The 18,462-nt window shown below is 50.0% G+C and overlaps 1 protein-coding gene across 7 annotated transcripts in view; it reads right to left on the bottom strand.

Annotated features, from left to right (window-relative positions):
* The window catches only part of NAV1 (neuron navigator 1), a 243,441-nt gene that overhangs the window by 166,790 nt on the left and 58,189 nt on the right, over positions 1-18,462 (bottom strand). For 5 of the 7 annotated variants that reach the window (XM_053208821.1, XM_053208822.1, XM_053208823.1 and 2 more), the window contains one exon: positions 4,987-5,739. In XM_053208821.1, coding sequence (XP_053064796.1) covers positions 4,987-5,708 — 722 coding nt within the window. In that variant the 5' untranslated portion in view covers positions 5,709-5,739. Of the gene's footprint in view, positions 1-4,986; positions 5,740-18,462 lie in introns of those variants that run through there. The other 2 variants (XM_053208828.1, XM_053208830.1) reach the window with 2 other exon arrangements.

The following is an 18,462-nucleotide window of genomic DNA, read 5'->3' on the forward strand; positions in this document are numbered from 1 at the left end:
TGTGTCTCCCTCTCTTCTCTGGCCCTCCCCCCCCTCCCCCGGTCATGCTCTGTCTCTCTCTGTCTCAAAAATATACAAATAGTTTGGGGCGCCTGCATGGCTCAGTTGGATGAGCCTCCAACCGAGGTCATGATCTCACAGTTCACGAGTTCGAGTTCTGCATCTGTGCTGACAGCTCAGAGCCTGGAGCCTGCTTCAGATTCTGTGTCTCCTCCTCTCTCTCTCTGCCCTCCCCCTCTCTGCCCTCCCCCACTCACACTCTGTCCACTCTCTCTCAAGTAAACATTTAAAAAAAAATACAAATAGTTTGCTCTCATGCTTGTTAGAGCTTGCATTGGCCCAGGAACACTGAGGAAGGCAGCCTCTATCGCTCTAACCTCAGTTGATTTCACACTTTCATCTCTGCCTGCCTCCACCCCACCCCCCCAAACTCAGCCAGGAACCCCAGTGTCTCTCCTCTGTCTCTCCTCGCTTTCACTTTCCAGCCCAAATGGACAGTTTCATCTATGTTAGAAGTTGGCTAGAGGTTGAACCTGAGAGAAGAAAACCAGTAGCCCTATCCTGACACCATTGCCTGTACCCTCCTAACTGAAGTCTGATCAGAGGAGGGAAGGAGAGAACAGTTAGAAAAGGACAACACTTGGCAGTTGGAAAAAGGCAGCAACAGGGTGGTGATCCTTTAGGCGGCCTTTTTCCAGAAGAGCAGAGGAGAAGGAGGTTGAAGACCTGAGGAAACCTGAGGGAACCTGAGAGAACCACAAGTATGAGACCAGAGGATCTGGAGAGCAGACTGAGAGGCATTTATGCCTTTCCTGGGTCCAGCGAGCAGGGGCAACCAGAGGGAGGCAGCGGCAGGTCAGAGAAGAGGCAGGAGATGAACTTCATTGGGAAGTTCAGATCCTAGGAAAGAGATGGTTATGGGCAAGGAAAAAGATGGCTGATGGATTTGTTCCCTGGAGAAGCAGGTCAGGCAGGACAGGCTGGAGACGGGGAGAGGAGCATGATAACCTCTCTTCTGTGATCAGCTGGAGCTTTGCAGAAGGCCAAAGTAAAGGCTAAGGTGCTGGGGGGTGGGGGCAGGAAATTTCCATGAAGACAGGAGATCTGTGACTTCTAGGGAGCAAATGGCACCTCCTTGGCTATGAAACTTGCAAAGGTAGCCCAGCCTGGCCCTGGGCAGCAGCTCCAGGTCCCACGGGGCGTACCGGGCTCCCACCAGCCTGCTTGTGGTACATAGGGGTGCCTTTGTCCTAATCTTTCCTTGCCCAAACCATGACCCTCCCTACCACCCTAATCCAGGGCCAGGATTAGAGCAAGGTGTAGGAGAGAGCATGGTAAAGGACCGCCTCCTCTCCGGGGTTGGTACAACACATTTCCACTTCTGTTTCAAATGCAAACATGCAATAAATGTTTGTACATGTGCTGCCAAAGCGAGCATAACATGCAGTGAAGTGTTGCATTGGAATGTTCCGAGTTCTGACCTCTTTGAAAAATGTCAGAGTCTAAATCTGCCAAGGGACTTGTAGGGTAGGTAATGTAAAATCTTAAACAATTTAATGCCTAGACACTTTTCCCAAAGATTGAATTCAAAATGAAGGAGATCAGGTAGGAGAAGAAAGTCAAAGAGTCACCAGGGAAACACTGTACTAATTGGGAAAAGGCCATGCGAAGGAAGGTCTGCCCTGCATTTTTGCTTCCTTGCGTTCTCTCATCAGCGGGAGAATCTACGTGGAGGGCACGAGGGACAGAAGTGAGGAGCTCCTTAGGAAAAGCCACACGGAGTGCTGTGTGGGCAGTCCTTCAGGCAGAAGAGATGCTCCGAGAGGCAGGGATCGCTCAGGTAAGAATGTCCTTTGATCATGGAGTCAGCTAGAATGCCTGCCATGACGGGAAGCTCACTGCCTTATCAGCAAATTTGTAAACCTCTCCAGTTGCTGGAAAGTTTTTCCCACTCACCTTCCAGTCTGTCTCAAACTGACTTCCAACCACCATGATGCTTAGTGCTCTGGAGCTGCACCAGGTAAACCTAAGTTATCTTACAACATGACAGCTCTTCAAATATTTGAGAACAGTTCTCAGAGCCTCTCGCGAAGCCTTCCTTTTCCAAAGTAAACTGCCTCGGTTCCTTTCACCATTCTTCTCACACCTTTTTTGGATCCCGCACCAACCTGTCCATCTTTCTCGAAATGTGTTTTTGTGCATCAGTGTCCTTTTAAAATGTGATGTCCCGAAGTGATACTCTAAAAGAGGCCTGACCACATGGTGAACAGAGTGGGAATATTGGCTTCCTTGTCCTGGACACCGGACATCTACTGTTGAGGTGTAAGAGTGCCCGGAACTTTTCAGAGCCTGAGTCACACTGTTGGCTCCTAATAAAAGTCAAAGCACCTCACGGTTTCCAGTGCCCCCCTCCAGATGCTCTGTCACCACAGAGACTCCCTGTGTCCCAGGAATGGTGTACCAACTTTTTTTTTTTTAACTTTTTTTAACGTTTATTTATTTTTCAGACAGAGAGAGACAGAGCATGAACGGGGGAGGGTCAGAGAGAGGGAGACACAGAATCCGAAACTGGCTCCAAGCTCTGAGCTGTCAGCACAGAGCCCGACGCGGGGCTCGAACTCACGGACCGCGAGATCGTGACCTGAGCCGAAGTAGGCCGCTTAACCGACTGAGCCACCCAGGCGCCCCTGTACCAACTTTTTAAACCCCAAACGGAAGTGGGTTTCTCCTCACACTAGCACAGAGAGAAAACCCAGAAAGTCAGGTTAGTCAGGGAGGTACTTAATTTGCATTTGAGCCTCTCTAAACCATGTGACGCTCAGTAATTAAAACTTGGTTTCCTTACAAATAACCCAGTGAAGAGATGGGCAGAAAACATGAATAGACACTTCTCTCAAGAAGACATCCGGATGGCCAACAGGCACATGAAAAGATGCTCAACGTCGCTCCTCATCAGGGAAATACAAATCAAAACCACACTCAGATATCACCTCACGCCAGTCAGAGTGGCCAAAATGAACAAATCAGGAGACTATAGATGCTGGCGAGGATGTGGAGAAACGGGAACCCTCTTGCACTGTTGGTGGGAATGCAAATTGGTGCAGCCACTCTGGAAAACAGTGTGGAGGTTCCTCAGAAAATTAAAAATAGACCTACCCTATGACCCAGCAATAGCACTGCTAGGAATTTACCCAAGGGATACAGAAGTACTGACACAGAGGGGCACTTGTACCCCAATGTTTATAGCAGCACTCTCAACAATAGCCAAATTATGGAAAGAGCCTAAATGTCCATCAACAGATGAATGGATAAAGAAATTGTGGTTTATAAAAACAATGGAGTACTACATGGCAATGAGAAAGAATGAAATATGGCCCTTTGTAGCAACATGGATGGAACTGGAGAGTGTGATGCTAAGTGAAATAAGCCATACAGATAAAGACAGATACCATATGGTTTCACTCTTATGTGGATCCTGAGAAACTTAACAGAAATCCATGGGGGAGGGGAAGAAAAAAAAAAGAAAAAGAAAAAGAGGTTAGAGTGGAAGAGAGCCAAAGCATAAGAGACTCTTAAAAACTGAGAACAAACTGAGGATTGATGGGGGTGGGAGGGCGGGGAGGGTGGGTGATGGGTATTGAGGAGGGCACCTTTTGGGATGAGCACTGGGTGTTGTATGGAAACCAATTTGACAATAAACTTCATATATTGAAAAAAAAACTTGGTTTCCTTAATGTGGCCATTTTAGTAAAGTTATATATATATTTTTTTCAATTATTATTATTATTTTTAATGTTTATTTATTTTTGAGAGATAGAGCATGAGCGGGGGAGGGGCAGAGAGGGAGGCAGACACAGAATCTGAAGCAGGCTCCCGGCTCCGAGCTGTCAGCACAGAGCCCGATGCGGGGCATGAACCCACAAGGCATGAGATCATGACCTGAGCTGAAGTCAGACGCTTAACCGACTGAGCCACCCAGGCGCCCCAGTAAAGTTATATTTTTATTTAAAAAGCGTATGTACTAAGGGCACCTGGGTGGCTCAGTTGGTTAAGCCACCGACTCTTGGTTTCAACTCAAGTCATGATCTCACGATTCGTGGGTTTGTGCCCTACATCAGGCTCTGTGCTGACAGTGTGGAGCCTGCTTGGGATTCTCTCTTGGCCCGTCCCCTGCTCTCTCTCTCTCTCTCTCTCTCTCACTCTTTCAAAACAAATAAACATTTAAAAAAAAAAAAGAAAAAAAGAAAAAGAAGCATACGTACTTGATGAACATGTTTTCCTATGCACTCAAGTCACATGTCTGAAGAAAACTAGAGACTAATTTGTTGACCATGTTGTTATGAATGGTGGCTGGGCCACCGCCAAAGGTGGCGACCCCTGTCTGACCATTTAGAAAGCAATACTGACTGTCCTTGGTAGGCCAGGCACGAGGTAAACAGTTATGTATAAAGAAATATGGTAAGTGGACAGAAAGAGACTGAGTGACAGACAGACAGATACAGAGTATTATGGGAGGGCCAGGAGGAACAGTTAGGACTTCACTCACTATGAACTGAAGGCACCATGCCCATGACAATGCAGTTAGTCTAACTCACAGTGGTGGCAAATATCCCAGATGAGCTGGGTGAGACTGACCTACCCACCTGCACCTCTAGCTGCTGAAGCATCCACAACACCCTAATCTACTGTCTCAGAGCCCAGGGAGATGGACATTTTGGGATGGTACTCTCCTTATGATCCTGTTTGTTACACAGTCCCCAGAGTTGAGGCCTCTGACAAAAACCTTGCTTAGATCCTGGTCCACCTTTTATGTCCCCAATCCTATCTCCGCTCTCCCAACTCTTTGCCTCACTTCCTCTATACTCCGGGCCCCCTGGTCTCCAACAGCTACTCATCACCTAGGCTCCCTCCTCTTTGGACTTGCCACTGAATCCCAGCTCCATGCTTCCCTCCCTTCCTCCCCATCTGCCCCCCACCCCAGCTCACCTGTACTGGAAGGGGGCTACTGTGGCTGTGACTGGCTGACTCTGCTGATGGACCGAGGCGAAGCTGATGGCCCCTGGGGTGGGGGAGGGGCGCTTGCTCTGCACAGGGCTGCACACTGGGGAAGAAGCCCCTGATGCTGCCCCGGCATCAGGCTCCAAAGACTTCGAGACCCCTGGACTTTTGTAGTTTGTATCTCTTTGGTCCTTTCCCGGGTGGTTAGGAGGTTTTCGACCTTCAGGAGCCCCTGGTATTTGAGTTTCTCCATGAGAGCTCATTCGGGATGGGCTCCTGCCCCGGGTCTGGCGGACTGGAATCCCTTCCTGAGCCACCTTCTTCTTTCCCTGGGTGCCTTGTGTCTCCCCAGTTCTTCTGGACCCAGCCCGTCTGGAGAGGGCAGCTTTTGGGCTTGCCCTGGGACTGCTCCATGGGGAGCTGGAGAGGCCTTCACCACCCTCAGCTGACTCTCTCCCTGCCCCAGAAGTCTTGGGGGAGCCTCTCCCCCGAGAGGCCTTAGGAGAGGAGTTTCTGGAAGGGCCTCCTGCTTTGCCCAGTCTTGGGGAGGCCGAACGCTGGGGGCTCAGGGCCAGGCCGGCCTGGCGTGGCCGCAGCTGGGGAGAGGCGCCCGGTGTATGAATCCTGGTCTGGGAAGCAGCCCGAGGCACAGGTATGGAGGAGGCATAGTGGGGCCGGCTGGCCGAGTTCACATTGGCCATCCCATTCATGGTGAGCAAGGTGGCAATGAGGACTACTGTCCTGCAGGGAGAGGAGAGAAAAGAAGATCGTTAGGCACCATCCTGAGTTTCCATCCCTGACGGTATAAAGATGATGATGAAGTCAGGGGAAGAGGCATCAGCATCCAGGCTGGACACTGGGACTCCTGGCTTCACATCCTGATTCAGTCAGTGCCTCCCTGCCTGACTCTGGACAAAAACCCCTTTACCTCCCCTCTCTCAAATGCTGCTGTGAGTCTCCTATGCAGACACATATGTGAAAGTGTTTTGGGAACTATGGTGCTCTCTACAAACAGAGTTAATTTGGCTTCCCTTGCCTCTGTTGCCCTCCACTGATAGGGGATAGACCCTTCCTCGTACCCTGAGTCTACAAGGCACTGACCACGGTAAACCAACTTCCTTGTGCCGTCCGCCTTTGCTCTGCGTGTTCCTTCCACTTGCCACTTTATCTGACAAAAGTGTCCAGGATACCTCTCCAGCAGAGTGTAATCCTCCAGATCCCACTGGGCCCAAAGTGGAGCAGCCGATCCCAATCCCCACCAATCATAAACTTGCGAACCTTCTCTGACCTCGGGCTCCTGCCACCTGGCTCATACTATTCACTGGTCCTCGTTGATGCCCATCTCTCCTGGTCCCTATCCACTGCCCCCACCCCTTCAGTCACTGGAGATTTGGGCACTGGACTCAGTCTTCCTTTCTAGCCCATTCCCCATCCACCTCCCAACCTAGCAAAAGTGACCTCTGCCACCCTGGGCCTCTGGTCTCACAGATTAAGTGTCCCACGTTTAGATACAGGCAGAACCCTCTAGGTACTCCCCCTCCCCCAGCACTCAATCCCTTCCCTCCCAGACCCTGATCCATTAATTATCGCATCTCTCTCCCATACCCTCAACCTCTCCTCCTCTACCAGCTTCTCTTCCCTGCCATGTTAATTAATGAATTAATTGCTCTATTAATCACTTTCATTCCCAAGGGAATTTGAAGCCATTTACAAAGACACAATCAATCAATTTCAGATAGGTGAAAGAGTGAAGTGGAGGAAATGTAGAAAATGAAACCATAAAAGAATTTTCAGAGCACACACATAAATGCTTCCATAATTTTGTTGTGGGAAAGGCCTTTAGATGCCCCACGTCAGAGGCAGAAATTACAAAAGAAAGCACTGATAGACTTGAGTGCATAAGAATGAAAATCTCTGTATGAACACAAGAGCCCTTTCAAAAGGTTCAAGCCACCAAGAAACTATAAAGATACTTGCAACATATATGGGGGACAAGGAGTTAATACTTTTAAGCACAGGGAATTCTACCAAATCAATAAAAGAAAGCAAATGCCCCACAGAATAAAAAGCAAAAGACTTGAACAAGGAATTCACAAAATAATACATACAATTGGCCAAAACCCAACAAAAAGAAAAGGCCTCCTTAAAATCGAAGAGATGCCCGTTAAATGTTATCATTTCTGCTATCAAATTTACTACCTTTTAGAAAATGCATATTATCCACCATTGGTACAGGGCCACAGGGCTCTCATACACTGCTGTGGGAACAATGCCAGATCTAGAAATGTGTCCTAGGGAAAGGATTGAAAATGTAGGCAAATGTTTATGTACGAGGAGGCAAATGCTCAAGTTGACTCTCCAGGGGTAAACGGGCTCTGGGTGAAGACGGAGACAGAGGACATATGGGCAGACAAAAGGCCACCACGGTACAGCTGGTCCACCCAAGACCACTGGGGTGGCCCCTCTCACACTGTGGAAAAAGCTGTCGGCAACTGCAAGGGATTGTTTCTGGCTGTTGTTGGCCTTGCTCTGACCTTTGACTCTGTGGCCCGGGACCAGTTACAGGCTAAACTGTGAGAAGTCAATGTAGACCCCTAAACATTGATGGATTTATAGAACTATAGCGCGAAATGACCGAGAGTCAGGGCTTCAGGACTGCCCTACTCACGGATGAAATAATTTCCACTAGGAAGAGAAATACAATGACCTCCTCCTCCTTTCTTCTAATTTGTACCTGAATGACTTGATGCCACTATTGAATGAGCTGAATGTCCTCCAGCAGACAGGGCAAAGCTGTGTGTGTTCAGACGCGCACAACCAGCTTGCCTCCACTCCTCCAGTGGCTGCCCCATCACCTAGGCCCGTAGGACCCCGTCCAAGGCTTCCCTGACTCCTACTTCCTTCCCACCCACCAGGCCACAGTCTGAAAGGACGCTCTTAAGTCACCCTTTGCCTGCCCACCGTCTCCCATACAGGGCGTGCTGCCCTGTCCCCAGCCCCCAGCATGCCAAAGACAGTCCCATTGGAGGGCTTGAGTGAGAAGTACTTTCACAAAGAGATCTCAGAATGTGTCAAGTAGGTACTAACAGCAGCTGTGAGAATCTCCATGCTCAGCCTGCAAAATAAGAACAGGATAAAATCTAGCAACTGCTGCCAGGTGGAGAAATAGAGGGTCTTTAAGAGAAGAAGGAGCACTATGCTTTAGCCTGGCCTCAAGACCGTAGTGAGGATTCTTCCCCAGTAGCGGTGAGAGCAGATTTACTCTGTCATCCTTCTCCTATCCCGCCATTCCACTAACGATCAGCTACGTGCCTCACTGACAATGCCAAGCAGGACCAAAGGGACAAGAATGGACCCGATGAAAGGTGTGTGTGGTCCCTGAGCTGCTGACCTTGGCGTCCAGCACAGAGCTGAGCCATGCACTGGCCGACTGAGCTAATCAGCTGACCACCCACGACAAGGACCCAAGACCACTGACCCATGACAGCCATACCCCCGAGATTTCAGCGTTCCCATGTTTAATCCCTGCACTGGCACGGTGCCACACAGGCCACTTCTGCCTCTCCCCTTGGGCTGAGTCCCCATCAGGGGACCATGGCCACATGAGCGCACCAGACCACCCCCTCTGGGAGCTACCTCTGTGATGAAACCTAGAGCTGTATCTAGGCTCCACCTGCACCTCTCCTGAGAACCGCTCCCCTACCCACGTTGTAATGCCCAGGGACCCCCCAAGAGCCCAACTCACCTACGTTGTCCCTGAAGCATCCCCAGACTCCCCCAAGCCCTACATCAAGGACTGACCAGAGTTCTGGCCAAGAGACCCCAAGGCGGAGAAAGCTGATTCTACTTCACTTGCTAATGGAGCAGATGCAGTTGCTGCTTTCACTGGATCATCATTTTTTCAAAGGCTGATGGAAGAAGATTTAAAAACATTCCTGTGGTAGGTCACAGGAGCCACACCCCTCCCTCTTCACTGCAGTTGGGGCCCTGCTCTCTCCCGCACCCCGCCCGTGCCCATGACAGCCCTCACCTAGACCAGGAACAGCACCACACAGGATGTAACAACCACTCTCCCACGTGGGAGCCTAGGAGAATCAGACCACCCTTAGGTCTACAATCAGGTGGTGGAGGAGGGATCCCCAAATACATTGAGCTCTTTTAGCCTGGCAGGAAAGTGGGGCACAAAGGAGCCTTCCTGGTTTGCCTTTAGAGTGGGAACTCCCAGGTGCTTCAGTATCCTTACAGAGATCTCAAGGGGACACCCAGCAAATCCCTCTTCCCTAGACAGTATCAGGATCTCTCTTTCATTGAGACATGGTTTCTAACCTTCACAACAACCTCCTAAAGTAGCTTTTATTATCCCCATTTGCCAGGTCCAGGAAAACAAGGCTGAGAAGGTTAAGTCGGCTGCCAAATGACAAACATAGCTAGAGAGCAGTAAAGCTGTGATTCAAAAGCAGATGAGCAGGACCCTGAGGCCCAAGGATGGATTCCCTAGACCACAGCTACCAGTGCAAGTCCAGCCTCAGGAGGTACTCCTCAGCCTCCATATCCACACTGTTGTTGCTGTGATTGACAGGTCTGGGCCTTCCAGAGATTGTGGGGGAGGGTAGAAGGGGGCGTAAATCCAGTTCACAGGGTGGAAAACAGAAAAGGAAACCAGTCACGGGCCTCTGGAGGAGGCCTCCTCCTCCTCTCTTTCTCCAGCACTCCTCAGATCTAGCCAGCTACCCTTGTACTGTTCATATCCTGTTTGCCTTTGGTGGTACTAGGGGTCAAGGTGGTCTCAGGGCACTGCCTTGTAAGAGGCTATAGGCAATGAATGCGGCTGGGGAGGGAGATAATGGGCCAAATCCAGCCTGGCCACATGCTTAATATGCCCAGTTGGCAGCAGGTGGCATACTTGGGGGTAGGTGGGAATTGAGGAGGAAGACTATGGAATTACAAGACTACAGTAGATGGGAGACCTGGGGAAAAGGGGGGAGAGAGTGCTCATGGGAGGCAGGGTCTTAACTGAGACACATGGACAATAGTATCTCCAATAGTATCTCAAGGGTGAGGCCTCTGTGCAGATGATCTCTGCTGCGGCCCCAAAAGTTATGTACTGGCCATGGCACCCAAGCTGCATTGTTAATGGACCGAGTGATTTGGGAAGATCCCATACTTGCTCTGGGGCTCAGTTTCTCCTTCTGTCAAATGAGGGGGAAATTCTGCCTCCTTGCTCTCCATAGCTTCATGTCCTAAGGAGGCTGAACGAGGTAGTATCTAGAAAACGTTCAGCCTCCTGGGGAGAACAGGGTTAGCTGTAATGGCTTCCATTTCCTGGTGCTCACTGTCAGACAAAAATGTCCTAGAGAAGCAGGACAATCTATATCTCTTTTGGACAGGCCCTGTTCAAGTACTGGCTGTCAGTACTAATCATCTTTTGTGATACCTTCACAATATATCTGGGGAGGCTCAAGGGCAGAAGGCGAGGAGCTAGGAGTGGAAACAAGGAGACCGTTTCTTTCTTATGTGAATGTGTGTGTGCATGCACATGTGGTGCTGGGGAATCCTACCAGATCCCCTACTCCTAAACACGCTCTCTCTTCTTCCTTCCCCTTCTTCCTTCCGCCCTGATCTGCAATTTCATTTAACCTCAGTGAATAGATTCAAGAAGAGGGTCTCACTTGAGACCTTGTTTCTTAGTTCACTCATTCCAGGGATCTCTGTCCTCAATAAATTACATTAGGGAGTTAGTACTCCCCATTACAAAAGCTCGTAGCACTTTCGAAAGGATTCACAGCAAGATCCCTTTGTTCAACAACACACACCTTGGTTGAATACCTTCCACATGCCAGGTGCATTGCCAGGTGCTGCGGCAATCACCATGGCTGAGGCCTAGGTTCTGCTCTCAGGGAACCAACAATCTGGTACGGGGAAGCAGGAAACATGCGCAGTCATCACAAGCACACATGCGGTGTGTCAAAAGAGGCAAAACAAAGTGCTATGGGGCTGTATGTGTATCAGTCTGACAGTAAGGTAGAATCAGAGAAGGCTACAAGGAAGAGGCAGCAGCAGGGCTGGGGGTTGGTCTGAGATCTGGCAAACAGCAGATTTGATGACTGAACCTCCCATGCCCAGGGGTCTATCCATCAGTGCTCCAACACATACTCTGCTCTTCAGTGTAGCGGTGACAGAATAAACTCTGGAGTCACAGTGTCTAGGTCCAAAGCTTGGCTCTGCCATTTGCTGATGGTGTAGCCTTGGGCAAATTCCATAAACTCTGAGTTTCCTCATTGGTAAAATGAGGCTGAGACTAGGATCTCCTCTTCACTGCTTTGAAGAGTAAATTAGTTAATACATGCAGTGCTTAGAACGGAACCTGGCACATAATAAGGACTCAACAAGTATTGTTATTATGATCATAGGGACAAAGGACTTTTTTCCAAGTGTCCTTCCATCCTAGATGCCCAGGGATGGAGGCTGAGCTGCCTGGTTCTTCTGGAGCCTCCAGCAGAGCAAAGGAGATCAGAGACCCTGCCAGGCTTGGATCAAAAACCTGTAGCATTAACAGGAAAAACACTGCCCATGATGGATGCAGTAACACCCACCAGTGGATGGGGTAGGAAACTAGATAGTTTGGAAATTGTGTAATGGAAAGAGTAAAGGCTTCTGAGTCAGGAAGACCCGGGTTCAAATCCCAGATTTGCTACTTCTTGCTATGTGGCTTTAGATAAATTATTCAACTTTTTTGAGCCCAAAGTCCTCATCTGAAATAAGCGGTCATAGAGTTTTGTAAAGATTAAATGAGAGAATAAAGATAAGGTACTTAGCACGGTGCCTGGCGCATAGTAGGTACCCAAGAAATGGCAAAAATTATGTTAAGGAGAACAGCTGCCCTTCTTCCCAAAAGGGAAGGAGACAAATTCAGACACAGACTGGGACAATCTGATGGATGGCCGGTGAGTCGAGAGGCTGGTGGCATCCAGGAGAAGTGGCACAGTCCCAGCCATTGAACACAGTGTGTAGCCCTACCCAACATGTACTTCCATTTTGTCCCCCTCTACCTTTTTCAGTCCACACCCCAACTGTCTATTCTCTCATCCTCACCCTGGGGTCTTGCTTTATTTTTAAATCCAACACTTTTTAATTGCATTTACCGACTGCATGCCAGGCACTGTTCTGTTTTTTTAACCTACATTAACTTGCAATTGGCCTACGAGTTGGTGCTATTATATTATCATTCCCACTTCACAGGCAAGTGGCAGCAAAGCACAGAGAGGCTGAGGAATTTGCTCGTAATCACACAGCTGGTAGATGGGAGAGCCAAGATTAAGCACAGACAGTGGAACCAGCCAGTGCCTGTAACTACCCTGCTCTGTTGCTCATCCTACAGCCTCAATCCAGGCCTCACAGCTGACTCCCTTGCACCCCCAACCTCCCAGCTTTTGTCAGCCTTGAATCATTCTGGCCTCAGGCCCCATCAGGACAAACAGAGGCCCCTGGCTCGCAATGCTCTGTAAACCCCAGAGCCAGGAAGTAATTTTGGCCTATAAATATTTCACTCTAGCTCGGAATGTGGGGAGAGCTTAAGCGCCAGTTCCCTCAGATCTGCGGGTCAGAGGCGGGATGAGGGGAGGGAAGGCGGGCACTGTATTCAGCGGTCCCTTCCAGGTCTGGAGGACTAGCCAGGCTGCAGATTCCCAGCCAAGACTCTGCCGCCCTTTCTGCCCTTGAGACTCCCGCAGAGGTGGCGGAGTGGGCGGGGCGCGCGCTGTGCGCGGGGCGGCGGCCGTGGTGCTGATAGGACAGCTCCTCCTGCAGTGGCCCCGTTAAAGGAGCCGCGTCTGCGCTTTGTGAATGTGGTTAGGATGCCCATTTCAAAAAGTCAGAACATTTTAACCACAGCATCAAAAGGGTGGATATGGAAGACGACAAGAGAAGAGAAGAGAAAAAAGGGGGTGCTTGGGTGACTCAATCGGTCAAGTATCCCACTCTTGATTATAACTCAGGTCATGATCTCACGTTTGTGAGTTCGAGCCCGGCGACCGGATCTGTGCTGACAGCCTGCTTGGAATTCTCTCTCTCCCTCTTTCTCTGCCCACTACCTGTGCGCTCTCTCACAAAATAAACATTTTAAAAAAATTTAATAAAAAATAAAAGAGAAGAAAAATGAAAGAGAAGAAAAAGAAATGGAGGAAGGAAGGAAAGGAAGGAAGGGAGAGAGGGAGGGAGGGAGGGAGGAAGAAAGGGAGGAAGGAAAAGCAAAAAAAAAAAAAAAAGTCTGGGAAGTGGGACTCTGGGTGCTGGTCAGGTGACTCCATCATGAGCTGAGTGAATTTGGGCAAATGATTTATCTTCCCTGGTTTGTTACTGAAAGGCTGAAACATAAGGAGGAAAAACTTGGCTTCTCAGGAAGAGGGAAAGATGGTTAAAGTTTGCAGTATCTCTAGACTCAAGCACTGAGGTACAGATGCTGCACAGTAGAGGGTAGTGGTTAAGAACATAGGACCTGGAGCATCTTCCCAACACCCCACCCCCATGCAAAGCTAGCTTCCACTGCAGCTTCCTAGCTTGTGGTCCTGAGCAAGCTATTTAGCCTCCCTGGTCTGCTTCCTCGTCTGTAAAATAGGAATGATAATAATAACAATATCTATATAATGTCGTTATAAAAATTCAGTGAGTTATTATAGGAAAATCATTAAGACAGTGCCTGGCTCATACAAACCCATACAAGTCACTGAATAAATGTTAGTTATTAAGTCAACTAGAGCATCAGCACAGCATGTATCTCCCTTCTCTGTTCTACTCACATGTCCCACTGGCATCTTTTGTCACAGACAGTCAGAACAACATAAATGTTATCACATATATTTCCCTCTAACCTAAATTTCTATTTCCTCATTTGAGTATGAGTAGGACAGAGTTTACATGGGATTGGGGTAGGGAGGATAAACAAAGTTGGAGAATTTTCCAAAATAAACTGTGGCAGGGACTAGTGAGAGACATGGGGAAACCTCTCTCACGGGGCCCCTTCTGAAGTTGAGGCAGTCCTGACAGCAGGAGGGTGGCTTAGGGGCAACCTCTTCAGAGGCAGCAGGTGGACAGGATGACTCTCAGGGATCCACACACTACAGACAAAACTGGACTCACGCAGGCCTCTATGCAAGATTTCTTCCTCTACCTGCCATATACTGTCTTCTGTCCTTGAAAGCCTGACTGGCTGCTCCCAGAGCCAAACCTCAGCTTGGAGGCCCAGCCTGGTCCATGGAGGCTGAACACTTCAGGGAACAGAGACCTGTGTCCTCTGATGCCCCAGCAAAGAGGTGAGTTGTGTTGCCTCACCTCTCGGCCAAGTATCACATATATAGTGTCATGCTCACACACACATACACCCACTCACCCGCACCTGCCCACATCCACATACTGATAGTCACCCACACCGACCCATATCCACACACTGATACACACACACACACACAACACACACACATGTATGTAGCTTCAGTCTGTCTTCCTCTCCCTGTCCCTTCCCTTTGGCCCATTTCCCATCCAGTCTAGAGATGAGGGGGTACTCTGTGTCCTCCTATCTTTGTCCATCTCAAGGGCTCTGGGCTCTCCAGCAGTGTGCTCGCAGGCTTTCCTTGGAAAAATAGGCCCCAGCACCTTCACTATGTGTACACAATTTTGGAGCCACCCGGGCGCCCCTCCACAATTTTCATTTAACATTTGTGGATTATAGATTTTCTACAGCTCACACGGAGTTAGAGATGGGGGATAAAGGCAATTGATAACATCCCTATACCTGGAGGAAGGAACTTGTCCCAAGCCACACCACCGAGTAATGGTGGTGCCTGGGGTGACTCCTGGTCCGGTGCTCTTCCCCACACCACACAGTCTCCCCTCTACATAAGACCCTAAGGCTGGGCATCATGGGGGAGTCCCCTGGGCTAAGGACAGGACTGCAATGACTACTTACTAAATGTTTCTCCTTCTTTTCCAGCCTCTTATCTCTGCCAGTCTCTAAGGACAGAGATCAAGGAAGGTCTGAGATGTGGGTGCATGGTAGTGGGGCCATAGTAGAGGAGGTTTGGAGCCAGCCCCCTTCCCCAAGCTCTTACCCTGTAGGTTTTAGGCTCCAGTAAACCAGCTAAGGACCATGTAGCTTGGCTTGCTCCTTGGCAGAGAAGGTGATCACCCCAGTCAGTACTGAGAAAGGGACAGGATGGGCAGCCAGCAGCGTTGTCTCTTCAGGGCAAGCATGGACAGAGTGGGCAGAGCATTGGCAGGAGGCAAGGAAACGGGTCTGCTGGCTAGGACTTGGCAGGCAAAAGGTGGGGGCTCAGTACTCTCAGCGCCCGCCTGGCTGGCTCCTGGCTCAGAATGGGGATTAGGATTGTCCACAGTAGTGGAACTCATTATTCTCCTCCCCTCTCCACCCCTGGGGCCCAGGGCTCTGCCAACATCCACAGGAACTCCTTTAACTGTAAAACTGTAGAAAGGTCTTCCTTCTGGCCAGATGGTAACATGTTCTTACAGAGGAAGATGGGACTGGCCAAGTTAATCTCAGGTAATAACAAACAGTTTGGTTTCCTGGCATTTATAGTAAATGATCAAGCTGGTGCCAACAACCCACCTTTCAGGCCCAGTCCAGCTGAGCCCAACCCCCTTTCCCACGAGATGGCTTCCAAATACTGTACTGCCCAGACTTGGCATTCTCAGAGCAACTCCAGCACCCTCCCAAAGAGTGTTCCCTAGCCTCATGCCTATTCTGTGCTAAACCCAGGCTGACAGACAGGACATATGTAAAATTCAAACAACCTATATAGAAGAAATGTTCACTGTTCCTCCAACACTACTCTCAGAACCTCCTGTCCCATCTCTCAATGCTGGAAGATCTTCCAAATGTCTAACCTCCATCCCTTCTGCTAAGAATCAGGTCCATTTCCTGGTTTTCCAGTCTTGGGGTCAAGACGGGGCGCGGGGGAGGGAGTGGATAGGGAGTAGTTTTTCACAGCCTCTGGCCTTTGAGAGAAAAGTGAATTTTGAGCTCCAGGGAGGGGCCCCAGAGATGCCCAAGTGAAGACTTGCACTGTATCAGCATATTGGCATTTTTCACTGATTTGATCCGTATAAACGGCTCCACTGTCAGTATCCTTGGTTCTTTTTCAATTAGCCAAGAGAAATGATTTAGTGCTAATGAAAATCAATGGTTTAAAGCTGTCCCACAAATCACAGGGGGCTGGAGGCTTGGGTTATAAATACCTCCCAGGAAGTTGAGCTGGCATAGGGAGTATGTGCAGCCACACGCAGCTTCGCTCTGCTCCAGAACACCTCCTGCTCCACACCCCCAGCTCCAAAACCCCCTCTGGCTGTTTCTAGAATGTGGTATGCTCTCCTGTGAGGCAAATGAGAGCTTGGGAGCTCTGTATCACTAGAGTACAGTTGCCTAGGCCCCTGGGGAGCTGCTCCAAAGACAGCCCATGTCTCACCCACATCTGATTCTCTCTCTCTCTCTGGTCTGTGCGTGTGTGTGTGTGTGTGTGTGCGCGCGCGCGCATGTGTGTCTGGTTACTTCCTCTAGGCCACTGTTACTAGAGGTCTGGCTTCCCAAGCAATAGCTTAGATTCCAGATGGACCCTAGAGCTAATGAATGGGGGAGGAGCAGGAGTAAATGGAGCCTTGGGGGTGGGGGAACTCATCTCAGACAGAGAAACTGGAACCTGCGTAGACCCCCAGGCAGCCAGCCAGATGACTGCCTCTCCCACCAGACCTGTCAGCTCCGACTTTCTCACACTCACTTTATTGTTATTTTTCTTCCTCAACTTAAAGCCTGCAGTGTGCTTCCATCGATGGTTTTTCCAGTCAGGCAGACGGAGGGCCTATCACTCAACATGCCCCACATACTCTCCAGGCCCCAAAGTCCAGGCCCACTGGGCTGGGGCAGGGGAGGGAAATTCTTTGGTGCTGGGGTAGGAGAGGTGTGGGGGATTCTGGACTGCTCTTAAAGCCCTCCTGTCCAGAGGCCCTGCCACTCTGTCATGTGTAGGCTAGTACCCTGGCTGGGGTGCCACATCCTGGCATTTGTAGAGGACTGGACTCTCAATCTGACTGCAAACCCATCAGTCAGACTGAGCTGTGAGCTGCAGACCAGACCTCCTGCCTAGTTAAGTCAGCTTTAGGCTGGCTACACTAGCAATAAGCCAGCTCTACTTTCCTCACAAACTTCAGAATATGCGAAGGGTGGGGGTGGGGCTAAGAGGCACGAGTGCGGAGCTGGGGGCAGGCCCAACAGTCGAGAGCAGCCCAGGAATGTGACCCTTGGACTGGATTCCAGTGCTAAGTATCTCTCTGAATTATTCAGTCTCCAGGCCTTAACTTTTCCATCTGAGAAGTGGGGCAAGCAATTCCAGCAAAAAAGAGAATTCAACTTCCCTAATTCCTCTCATTCCTGAGCCGTGGAGAGATAAGAGTGTTGGTTGCCTAGGTGTCTTGACAAAACGGAGTACCCCTGTCCTGCCGGCTCCACCAGCTACTACCCTCAGAGCCAAGCTAAAACCATGCTTGGGCCTCATTCCAGCCAGTACAATGCTGCCAAGCCAGGACACGTGTCCCTGCCCGTCTCCCACCCCCCGCTTTCTTCAGCAGCACATTCGTGTAGGAGTCACGCACAGAGGAGAGGCCAGGCCTCACTACAGCCCAAGGCAAGGGGCCAGGCTGCAGGAGAGAATCCTCCCCTCCCCCTGCTGACCTCAATCATGGGAAAGGGTCCGATGGGCTGTGAGGCTCCCAGGGTATAGCCTCCCAAGGCCCAGAGTCCTGCCAGACACCAGGACGCTAACAGGGGAGCTGGGGGTCTCACACAAGCCGAAGATGGGGAAGCATCCCCCCCCCCCAACGCCCCGCCCTCTCCTATTATGCCGAACACATCTAGGAGTACACTTGTCCCACCCTGTCTACACGCGGGGCCTCCCTCCGTTGTCCTGTACATCCCGGTACAGGGTCTCCGAGGGGGGCCACCTTTGCCTGGAGAGGTTGGTCAGGTTTGACCAGAACTGCCCAGGAAACAGGGCTGAGGTAACAGGGCCCCCTGAGGTGGGACACATTAACATTTGCACATTTAGGCCAGAAACCCAAAAGCCAGGCAGATCAGCACTACTTATCCACCCCACGCCCACCCTGAATGACTGCATTAACTTTCTGTAACTTTTTTGGGGGTGTTGTTCAGGATGTGGTTCTGCTATTTATAAACGGGGCGGTGTAGGGAAAGCTACTTACACTCTGCAAGCTTTGGTTGTTTCATCTGAAAAATAAGGGTATCTATCTCACTGAGTTGCTATAAAAATAAAATGAGATAATGTGTGTCTTCGTTCATTTGGGTTGCTTTAACAGAATATCACAGACCGGGTGGCTTATAAGCAACAGAACTTATTCACAGTTCTGGAGGCTGTGATCATGGTCACGGTGTCGGCAGACTTGCTG

This window comes from Acinonyx jubatus, chromosome E4, assembly GCF_027475565.1.
Source record: "Acinonyx jubatus isolate Ajub_Pintada_27869175 chromosome E4, VMU_Ajub_asm_v1.0, whole genome shotgun sequence".
NCBI classification, from domain to species: domain Eukaryota; kingdom Metazoa; phylum Chordata; class Mammalia; order Carnivora; family Felidae; genus Acinonyx; species Acinonyx jubatus.